The sequence below is a fragment of the Podarcis cretensis genome (assembly GCF_951804945.1).
Source record: "Podarcis cretensis genome assembly, chromosome: 4".
NCBI classification, from domain to species: Eukaryota; Metazoa; Chordata; class Lepidosauria; order Squamata; family Lacertidae; genus Podarcis; species Podarcis cretensis.
The window spans coordinates 80,959,904-80,972,038 of record NC_137173.1 but is presented as its reverse complement, the minus strand read 5'-3'; the positions used below and the strand labels follow the sequence as shown (position 1 = coordinate 80,972,038).

At 37.6% G+C, this 12,135-nt stretch overlaps 1 protein-coding gene across 3 annotated transcripts in view; it reads left to right on the top strand.

The window, feature by feature from the left end:
- The window catches only part of ATP11A (ATPase phospholipid transporting 11A), a 109,492-nt gene extending 97,357 nt beyond the window's left edge, over positions 1 to 12,135 (top strand). Inside the window, exons 28-30 of one of the 3 annotated variants that reach the window (XM_079972506.1) lie at positions 916 to 1,081; positions 6,230 to 6,334; positions 7,683 to 7,821. In XM_079972506.1, the coding sequence (XP_079828632.1) occupies positions 916 to 1,081; positions 6,230 to 6,319 (256 nt within the window). In that variant the 3' untranslated portion in view covers positions 6,320 to 6,334; positions 7,683 to 7,821. Of the gene's footprint in view, positions 1 to 915; positions 1,082 to 4,471; positions 4,561 to 6,229; positions 6,335 to 7,682 lie in introns of those variants that run through there. The other 2 variants (XM_079972505.1, XM_079972507.1) reach the window with 2 other exon arrangements.

The window sequence follows — 12,135 nt, the reverse complement described above, 5'->3', positions numbered from 1 at the left end:
CTTCTGGAATCGCATACAAGGGATGGCAGACTATTTATTTATGTTAAAATATTAATAACCCACACTTCCCAAGCCACAATGCCTCTAATCTGCCTCTGCTGTCTGAGACAATATACTTCTTAATTCCAGTTGCTGAGAATCACAAGGGGGCAGAGGGCTGTTGGACTTAGGTTCTGCTTTCGGGTGACCAGGCCGGCCACTGAGAACAGCAGGCTGGACTAGCTAGGCTTGACCCAGAAGGCTCTTCTCTTAATGCAAAGAGAAATTTTATGAAACACTAATACCTTGAACCTAGCCACAATTTGACAGTGAGGTAATAATAAGAATAAGAATGGCCGCCGAGACCATATAACACCGGTCCTGAAAGACCTACATTGGCTCCCAGTACATTTCTGAGCACAATTCAAAGTGTTGGTGCTGACCTTTAAAGCCCTAAATGGCCTCGGCTCAGTATACCTGAAGGAGCGTCTCCACCCCCATCGTTCAGCCCGGACACTGAGTTCCAGCTCCGAGGCCCTTCTGGTGGTCCTCTCACTGCGACAAGTGAAGTTACAGGGAACCAGGCAGAGAGCCTTCTCGGTGGTGGTGCCCGCCCTGTGGAACGCCCTCCCATCAGATGTCAAGGAAATAAACAACTCTCTGACTTTTAGAAGACATCTGAAGGCAGCCCTGTTTAGGGAAGTTTTTAATGTTTGATGTTTTATCGTGGTTTTTAATATTCTGCTGAGTGCCGCCCAGAGTAGCTGGCGAAACCCAACCAGATGAGTGGGGTATAAATAAATAAACATTATTATTATTATTATTATTATTATTATTATTATTATTATTATTATTATATGCTGAAACCATCTGTATTTTGAGTTCGACTTCATTTATCCACCATGGTTGTGTTCTGTTTTTCTTCTGCCCAATTAGGCCTTTTCTCAATTACCAGAGGATGTACTATGTGTTCATGCAAATGCTGTCTAGCGGTCCTGCATGGCTGGGTATTATTATGCTCATAACGGTGAGCCTTCTTCCAGATGTTCTGAAGAAAATTTTATGCAGGCAATTATGGCCTACAGCAACAGAAAGAATCCAGGTAAACATCCCTTAGTCTTGATAATTGATGATGGATGCCTAATCTTAGATTTATAACCCAGTCTCAGAGAAGTCTGCTCAGTTCCACCGAGGTCAAATGGGACTTATTTTTACAAACAAATGTGGCTGGATTTGCATGCTTAAGGTTAGTACTAGTGCCCTGCTAAAAACCTGCCCTCTGAGTCTCTTTTCCTCACCACCAAAGTGGCTTCCATTTTTCTCTTGCGTTTTCAGAATTATTTCTAATTTCAGTGAGTTCTGGTGTGAGCATACCTGATGGTTGTGAGGTTTGCTTTCCAATAAATTTGTATTTATTTATTTTACTCAGTTTATATCCTGCCCCCCCCCCAAAAAAAAACCCATTTCGCGAGCACCCTGCAGCATGCTTCCAGATATGAAACAGCCCCAAGATACGAGTTAATACAGACATTTAAAACTCACATAACCTCCGTTCTAAAACAGCTGCACTGGTTTGTTTCTAGTCTGAATTTAAGGTGCTCACATTAGTGTTTAAAAGCCCTAAATGTCTTAGCTTTCAAATGTCTGAAAGACAATCTCCTTCTCTACAGATGCCCTATTCAGATTAGCAGAGGTGCGGGCCACATGACAGTGAGAGAGGTCTTTTCCCTGTAGCAGCCTCAAAGCTGTGCTATTCCCACCCCCCACAAACACATAGAGGTGCACCTAACACTATGCAGGCACCCTAATTTTCTGATTGTAAATTGCTTAACTGATTTTATTGTATTTTCATATTGTTGTAACCCTCCTTGGATAGGTGGATAAGAAAGTATAATAATTTAAGTATCTGGGAAAAGTGCAAGTTCAAACAGATGCAGGGCTGATATCTGTTATTTTTTTAATAACCTCCCCCCCCCAAAAAAAAGTCCCCTTACTGTTACTTTCAGTGGCACAAAACAACATGAAACTGTTCAGCAGCCTGTTTTAAACTTGGTTAACTTATAATGGTAACCTATGCAAATTAGCATTGATAGCTTCAGCTCCCTCCTTCCAAACAACTCCGCTAAGTTTTATATCCTACATTTATGTATCACTTTATTGCCCATTGTATTTGAAGAAGCTTTCAATCTAGAATACTGGCTCAGAATATAATAAACATGATTAAAAAATGAGAGGAAGCAAATTCAGGTATGCAAAGTATTTTTAGTCAAAATAAAAAAAAAATCATTCATTAAGGATAATAACTGGAACCATCAGTACAATTTAGTACGTTGTCAATTTAGAAATTATAGTGAACTTTGAATGATAACGTGTGTTGCATGTTTAACTAGAACACTGAAGCTGCATGTTTTTGGGGCCTAGTTTCTAGAAAGATTGTCCTGAAATTTCAACAGATGCTTTTTGTATTAAAGACATTGTTTAATGAAAACTGCATCATATTTCTGTTAGCAATATTTCATCTCCTTCATTAATCTGTTGTTTCTTTAATTCCCTCTGTTTGATGAATAGCTAAAAATATTCTTGAATTTCAAATATCTGTGTAGATACATGATGAAGCGTCAAATTAGTTTCATACACCTGTGGCTTCTCTTCTTGTGTCGATAATTTGAAAATGAAAATCTACCTGGGTTGGGCACTATTCTCACTTACCACTTCCTTATGTGCTGTGGGAGAAAATAAGATCACTCACCAAGTGCTCCTGTTCTAGCAGAATTTAGATACCCCTTTCCTGAATAAACTGTAGCCCTTGAGTAGGATGTACACATGTAAAATCCAACTTGCATGATCCTAAATCAAGCAGATAATTCCTGGGCTTTTGAAGAGGAAATCAATTGCACAATTTGCATTTATATACATTGGGTTTGCCTGTGTATAGCCTATTCAATTTGCATGGATCTCTAGTGGTGTTGGAGGCAAGGCAGACATACCTGACTGCTGGGTTAGGGTTGAAAGATGCAATTCCATTCCTCTGCTGTGTTTAAAGAGAGGTAGGAAAGAATTTCATCTGGACTAGGCCAATTAATTGTTCGCAAAGAATTGAAGATACAAAGCTTTTGCAGCACTGAAACAAACACTGCCAACAGTTAGCCGGTGGTTATACATAGTAAATAAATTGCAAGCCAGGATGTTTAAGATTAGTAGGCTTGCCATACGTCAGGAAAATTCCTGACATGTCCTTTATGGAAAAAGAAACAGCTCTGAAAGCTAAAAATCACTAGCTCAACAACTTTGTGGGTGTCAGAAATTTTACTTTTTGAAATATGGCGACCCTAAGATCAGAGTTCTTAGCCAGATTAAAATACCAGTATTTGGAGAGGGTTTGGGGGGCAAGGGAAGGTATTCTGATATCAAAATTTGGGATAAATGTTTCCATGCTATTCAGTAGTAGCAGACAACATGGTGGACCACAGCCACTCGCTTGGACTTCAATCATCTGTGTCACTGCTACTTACCAACACAATACGAACACACTGGTGGTGTAAATCTGCCACTCCCACTGGTGTATTTGCACCACTGGCCTTGCCCCTTCCCCTCCTGAATATCATTGCATTTCTCCAAAGCAGCCTGACTTTCAAGGCAAAAACCTGACACTGGAATTTAAGCAAAAATGTAATTCCAGATATAGTTGCAAGTTGAACCATGGTTGTTCAGCAGAAGCCACTGGATCAGTCTATGTGTTACTTTACACGTTCACCAAATTTGCCCTGCCAAAATCATCCCCACCCAGTATTGAATGCCTTGAGTGAGTTGCCTTCTTGTTAATCCCCAGCTGATGATTTTAGAGAGATCATCAATATTTAGATATTATGTAAAAGAAGTATTATGCTCGCCTGTATAATCCACATCGTACTGACTCTTATGTAATAATCTGAATGACCTAATTTTTAGTAATCATAACTGGACCATGGGAATAGCTTGAAGTTCAAAGCGAAGAACCAAATTAGCGTACTGTAGCCTGTAAAAAAATTACAGGAATAGTATGGAAATAATTCAGTACGATTAGGACGCTGAACAATCCCTTAGCATTTTGACAGTTGCCCTTAGAGTTATGGTAGTCACCTAACAGAAGCTGGTAAAAACTATTAACACACTGGATGTCTGTCTACTTGAGCAAGACATCTAGAAAAGGGCATAGTAAGAGAACTATGTGCTGTGATTTTAAGCAGTCTGGTATTGCAAGTTTTAAGTGACAACTCTAATGGGTGGAGTAAGAACTGTCTAGTATTTCCTTCCTAGGCAACTTATTGCTTGTATTTGTAATATGCACTAGAAAGCCTTTAGCATTTAATCAGATTTATTCCTTGTGTTTCTTCTCTTCCCTCTCCCAATACGCTCCTGTCTTCCAACCTCCTTTTCCTAAATCACTGCTACCTTGCTTTAAACTGTAAATGATGTACACGGGTACTTTCTTCAACCTTCTGGGGGAAATCAGACTAAACATCAGTGCCTTTCTGTTGAGCAGTCCACCATCTTTATGCTTTCTCAGACTTCAAGCAGTCTAAGTTTCTAATGGAGCAAAAGGTGATTTTCCCCCCTGCCTTTCTGCATGCTTGGCCATTTCGTTCAGAGGACTTTAGAAAGTGTGTCCACAGTTCATATGATGTTAGTCATACTTCATATCCAAACTGTACGTTAAACCTCTTGGTACTTACAACATGTTCTGTCGACATCCCCTCTCTTCGCTTTTCTAAAAGTATCTGTATACCATAAATAGTTATGTGCACTTAACTTGTCATTCTTTGTATGTGAATAGCATAATATGCATTGCAGGAACTGTCCATTTTAAGTAATGGTGGTTCTTGATAGATCAATGCACATTGTGTTTGCATTGTGAGTTGCAATCACCTCAGTGGACTGTTTGTCAGACACAAGTGTGATGGGAGCTCCTGAGCAATTGGGTAGTTCAGATGTACACAAGTCTGGTTAGATCTTGAGGCTTGTGCACACCATCCTTACACATGTCATTTTGCTGTTTTATTTCCTGGTCTGAGGCAAACCAAAGTTTGGGGCTTCATTCACACCTGCAAACTATGGTTTGTGCTTTTCCTGCAAACCCAGACCAGAAACCAGGGTAGTTTGTACATGACCTGGTTTGAACTTAGAAATTTAACTGTATTCTTCAGCTTTTCTCTTTCCATTTTAACAGTCTCCCAATTCATTGTGTTTCTTGCTTTATATTCAGCTGTCACCTCTGTATGTGGTGAGCAAGATCACTGTTTCATGACTCTTCAGGGTGTTTTTTTTATTAAAAAAACCCCTGACTTTTTAAAGTCTTCTTTTGCTGTTGGTGTTTTCAGAATGTTTAATATTGATATTTGTGCAAACTGCTTTGGGATATTATAATCAATGAATCTGCAAAAGCTTTGGAGGAATCTGTCTCTTTTGGTAAACTACAAGCCAAATCTTGTTTCTGTTTTCTGTTTCAAGAGTCATGACCCCAGTCACAATATTCATCTAATTTGAATATTTAGCTGGTGATATGGCGGGCATTCTTTCATTCCAGCGTATGCCTACTATACATAATTATCTTTATTTTGAATTACAGATTTGTTTTTATGTGTTAACTTTTCTGCTTAATTCTTCTTTCCTCCTTTTTAACATTAAGACTCTTAGTGTAAACTTAATGCCAGTTTCAAACTTTCATACTTGAAGAACACTGAATTGCTATACAATTTCCTCATTTACATGAATCTGCTAAAAACCTCAAAACGTTTTCCTTTAATTAAAATGTCAAGCAGTAAATAAGAAACAATGTGATAAGAGTTTAAATCCTGTGATGGTGGTAGTTAAATGATACATATAGGGTGACCTTCATATTGGCCTTTACATGGACATATTAGAAGATTACCTCCTACTTAAGAAGTTAACTTCTCCAGAAGTAGAAAGGGACAGTCCATTTGCAACTGGGACAAATGTTGTAGCACTTTAAGGCTGTTGCAAACAATAATCTCAAATGCACTTTCCCCCCATTTCCACTGTAAATAGGACACGGAGGGTCTGAAATAATATACATCTGCTAGTAAACTCTAATACAATAACTGCTTCTTGTTCGTTTGTTCATTTCTTATTAACAGTGTTGATGATTTGGCATATGTTAGCCATCCTAACACTGCAGTTGTTATTTTCCTCTCCAATACCGCGAGATGTCCATATTGAGCAATAGTCTCAGTGTTTTTCCTCATCCTTGCAGAAGAGTACGAAACATAAAACTGCCCTTAATGCACTGGCGAACAACGATGGGCCACTCCTTGAAGGACCCCTTTCTGCTTCCGAGGCATAATTAGATCATTGATAGGTAACAGTATTGCACGTGTTACCGTTTGGTAATTTCTGTTGGTGTGCTGTGGTGTTTTCAAAGAGAAAACTTCTTCCTCCAGAGTTTTTGCTGTGCCTTATCAAATTAAATGTAATCTCTGCAGTTTTTGATATCGCAGTCTGTTCTCAATGCATTTCAGAGCACAGGTAAGTTTTGGGTTTTTTTGTGTAGTATTTTGGGTGTGTCTTCTGGGAAGGTTGAGATTTAGAAGCTGCATGTTTTGTTCTGATTTTTTTTTACTCTGATTCTAATAGGATTTATGTGCATGGTTGCAGCTTTAATTAAATATGAATTGTAAGCTATTTTGTGTCAATCGCTATTCTTCAAATGAGATTCAGTGACTAAGCATAAGCCACAAGTATTTGGATTCAGATTAAATTAGTAACATTGGTTTGAGCAGAATTCAGAATCCCATTTGCCCCCCTCAAATATATCTGCATAATCCATGATATCTGCATAATCTGCATGAATCCATGATATTGGGTCCTGCCTTCTCAGTGCCCTGTGGAAATATGATAAAGCAAAATTTCAAAAGGCACCAGCTTTTAGCCTGGCTAAACAAATATAAGGCAAAGGCTACAGACTCCCAAGAACTGGGGGAAAGCAGATGCACAAGGGCACATATATCTGCTAGAGTCTTCATATCTCTCCACAAGGAACATTTGCAACTTGGTTTTTTACAAGTCACAAGTATTAGCAAGAAGCAAAAGCATTTCATCTCAGCCACACATTTATTCAAAGATAAAAACAGCCCTCAGAAAAGGAAGTGCTTTAATTTCCAAAGTGACACAAATGCCCAGATGATTGGGATTCCTAAAATAGCTTCCATAAAGCAACACGCTCCATGGAGATCAAGAGAGTGTATTCAAATTCTCATCTGTTCTGGTGCAGAATAGCCTAGACTCTTGGACATTTCCTAAATACAGGCTAGGACGGTATAAATTAACTTATCAGTTAAATTTATCTGCTAGCTACTGAGGAAAATATCAACCATATCAATCATTCCAAATATCAAAAGATTATCAGACATCCAAAAGGCAGGATAAAAAGTGGTTCATATCTGAGTATCTTATTCCTCCTAAGCAAAATGTTAACAAAAAGTTGTTCTCTATGTAAAAGAAGACAAAATTGTGAATTAAAATAAATTGAAATTACTCCTCTGTTGAGACTGTGTCTGCATTTTTAAATGATCCAAACAGTGGCACTCTATTGGCAATTTATATGTCTCCATCTGGCCATATTGCCCCTATGCTAGGTACCACCTTAAAGCCTTTCAGTTAATTACTATGATGACAGCTTCATAACCTATTGCTTGTTTTCTTGGCAGAATAAATCAAGCCATGGTCGGGACCATTTTTCAGAATTCACACCTCTTGCCTCTCTGAAGAGTCCAAGATACAGGAGCAATGACTGCAAAAATACCCCAGCAAGAAGGTCTAGTTCTCATTCTAAAAAAACAATGTTTACACATTGGAGAAACTATGATTATTCAGTACTCCCTTCCATCTTTGGCTATTCCAATCATAAGCGTTGTGATTCCAGTGCCAGGTACTACCACAGGGGTTCAGGTCTGGAAACATCCCTATGAGAGATCACCAACTCAAGCCTTTAAGAACTAGCAGCTATTCCTCCCTCTCATTCCAACCCCCGCTCCTACTACATCTGCAAATGACCATTTAACAGCACTGATTGAAATTTTGCTGGCTTTAACTGTCTGATATAATAGTCTGACAAACTGGATCAAAGAGCATGGAGTACAAATCTTTCCCAGGAGTCTTTCCCTTCCTTATTATGTTTTAAACTGTTGAAGCAATGGATTTTTCTACACAGTCTGGCACTGTGAGGATGAACAGCACTGTAATTTCACTCCATCCTGTCAAAAGCCTTTGTATGTTTATTGACTCCCATCATCTCTTTTCCTTTATTACTTGAAAGAGTCCTGCTTTAGTCAAACATCCTCTTCTGAGATCAGTGGTTAAAATTTTGTCAGCCCTCTAACTAAGCAACGGTCTCAGACCCCCCAGTGAAAGTCGCTGAGAACATATTTCATAGGTGCTGTTTCTGACTGGTGTTTGTCTTTTCTTTGCTCTCTCTGTAGAACAAACTGGTGTTTCCTCTGTGCAAATCTGCTTTCAAGAAACACTCTTTAATATCCATTTTATTGTAAGTCACCAAGTAGGACGTCTATGTGTGATTTTAAGACCCAACACCCTTCCCCACACTTTAGACCAATACATTTTTACTTAGACTGCCTACAGACCTTTGGGAAGTCAAGCTGGCTAGCAAACGAGTGAAGTGGCCACTGTAGGTATTGAGTTGAAAATAATTACTGAATTTAAGAATTTAGTCTTAGAAATTTAAAGAACGAACAAGTATTCTACCATTTTGCTACCTCTAAAGTAGAGTATGGATGTATTAGGAAGTGCTTTGCTACCTGAAGTTTTTTTCCCCCCCTGTTGTGGAAAGGAAGTAATTGCTTCCATAACAGCTCAACTAGATAATACTGTATTTTAAATGCTGGTTTTTAATTTTTGATTTGAACTCTGAAAGGGAGAGGGAGACAGAATTTTTAACAGAATGTCTACTTAGTGACTACTTATATTCAGTAATGACCACTAGGTTAAGTTTCCCCCTTCCTCCTCTTTGAATGTGAATTCAACTATTCTTCAGAAAAGAAAAAATATGTGCATGATTATGCAAACGCTTTATCTGTCATTTTAAATCATTACAGCCAGCTTGTACTTCGGCTCTATTCGTGGCTCTAGTTTTGCTGTGTACTGGTTTTGATAATAGCATACACAGATCAGTTCTGTTTCTTTTCTCCCAGTGTTTTATTTAGGGTGTCAACTTTGCCGAAGGATTACTTTATAGGGAAAAAGAAAGTTTGTGTGTGGAAGAATATGCACAGGTTCTTTCTCTCGCCTTCCATGAACAGAGATTTGGGGGAGATGGGAACATAATGCTTTGAAAGGCAAATTGTGAACATTTTATTATACCAAAGATTACAGAGACAGAGAATCTGATGGTAGTTCAAGTCTCACCCCCCTCATAACGCACAACATCTCAGCGTTTGTCATTTAAAATGAAGCACTTTCCATTTCCAGTGTTGTTCACATACTGATAGTAATATACCGGAAGTTAATATTTATTTGACATTACATACTTGAATGTCCAGTAGAAATGTCCCCTACATAAAACACTGGTTACAAATATATATTTTTAAAAAATTAACTTGATGTGAGTATTGATTTTATACCTGTAGTAGTGACAAATCTCCTGTTCGGGTGTAGTTAACAAAATTATTTTTAATGGGTTTTTTAGAAATCTTAAAATTGCCTTTGCACTGAAATATTTTTCAATACTGTAGCTATTTATATATCTGTTATATGCATACATTTGTTAACACAACATTTCTATTGTTTTTTAACTGTATGTTTTAGAGAGGGTTTTTTTATACCTATGAGTTTTGGATCAGAGTTTAGCTTATAGTGGAATTGTGGTTGAATGTTGAAATTCTGATGAATGTTAAAATTAGAAATAGGTTTGTTGTTTCAGAATCATCCAAAGCTACTGATTTTTTTTTATTAAAAATTTGCTTTTTTGCTTTTGCTTGTGAATAATAGCTTTTAACGTGATTCATTCTGCTTACAACTAGCTGCTGCTATCTACTATTCTTACATTTTTATTCCATGAAGCTTTCTACCAGTTCCTTGTTTTTGTTTTGTTCATTTCCATCTTTTTAGCCTTAAGTAAGAAGACCCTTTGCTTGATGATTTGAAAATGCTGCATTGCTGCTCTGCCTACTAACAAAAATGGTTTACTGCAATATTCTTGCATCTCAACTTTTTCCTAAAAAGTGAATGATCTTTCAACAGGCTGAAATATTTAATGGTAGTTGTTGTTTTTTAAGAAAACAAATACTTATGATTGATTGTATTGCATTAGAAGGAGAAATCATAGAAACATAGAATTGTACAGTTGGAAGGGACCCTAAGGCTTGTCTAGCCCAACCCCTTGCAATGCAGGAATCTCGACACCCATCCAGTTTGAAACCACACCAGACCCTGCTTAGCTCTGCAAATGTGCTAGCAGTTTTATTGCTGCACCACTAGGAGGATATTTTTGAATTTAAAGGAGGAATTCTGCTTCCATTAAGCAATCAGAGCTTTAAAAATACACTGTTTAAATGGGGGGAAAGGAAAGGCTCTATAGGCCTTCATTTTCTTTCTGCAATAGATGTACAGGTGTAATACAGAAGCCAAACTAGTAGGCCTTAGATATTCTTGTGCATAGCAATTTGGTGCAGACATGCTGCAAAAGGATGAGAAAACCTAGGACCTTCCAGATGTTGCTGGAACGCAACTTCCGTTATTCCTGAACATTGGCTATGCTCATTGGGGCTGATGGGAGCTGGAGTCTCAACCACATCCGAAGGGCCACAGGCTGGTCACTCCTGTTCTACACATGAGGATCTGCCCAGCTGAATAAATGAATGATGCTGTCAGTGTTGAGGCATAACCTAGATTTACGTCATTACCCTTGGAAGATCAGAGTGTCTGAACTGTCAGAATTTGATCATCTGTTCAGCAATGTGCTTGTGTCACAGTTGGTGATGGATGCAGAGGATTTTTCATGTGCATTTGGGGACCAAGTGAGAGAGGAGGAAATAATTCTAGAAGGGTGATCAATGTACAGAAACATATTTCCATGCACCCAGCTGGATTAGGAGAATAAGTCAGGCACAACAACCAACGATCAATAGTAGGGTTGCGACCCGAGTCAAAAATGTAAAATTGATAGAAATTTATATGAAGTGAAAAACTCCATTCCGTGTCACACAAATGGCCTTGTCTGAATTGTTGAACCTCTAATGTGAAAACCTTTCAAATGCTTTCATAAATGTGTTGGAACTGGAGGGCATCAACCAAATATTCATTAAGACTAAAACATATACATCCATTGAAACTACTTATTCTTTAGAGTAGCTAGCAGTAATATTCAGATAGTTTTGATGGCCCTCAGTAATTATTAATTTATTCAGCTCTTTAATATACAGTATACCATTCATTCACTTGCTTGCATCAGCCTATTTATTCCACTGTAATGCAAGTATCAAACGAAGGAAACTGCACTTGTTGGTGATATCAGTGAGATCATGTTGAGAAGCTTTAATGGAATTCTGTCAAAGTATTATAAGAGAGAAATATGTACATGATTGTACGTTGCACAATTGCACACATCAGTTTATACAGCTTTACCTTTGTCGAAAGAAGTACAGAATTTTAATTGTACATTGTGTCTGAACAAAATTCTGTCTTGTATGCACTATCAATATTCTTTCAGTCTGTAGTGTGTAATTGGCAAAAACAAACAAACAGCTTTTTGGGAATGGTGGATCATAGTTATCAGTGCATTAATCATTAAAATATCTTTACTCATCAGCACCAAATACTGACATGTATTTTAAATGGTATAATGATAGGTGCACTTATCTGATGATAATTCAGCCTTCAAAACTACTGTTTAGACTAAGCTATAACACTTCATTAACTGGATCAAAGCAGTCTCAAATACTAAGAATATAAATAAATATAAATATATATGATATACATGTGCATTACTGTAAAGTTTATTTTCAGTGCTGTTTTTAAACTTTCATTTCCGTAAATACCTAAACATGAATTCTTTATATTAATATTTTTGAACTTTCTGTAGATTGTATAAAGCAGTAGATGTTTAAATCTGCTTGCAATAAAATAAAATTTGCATATTTGTTTTGG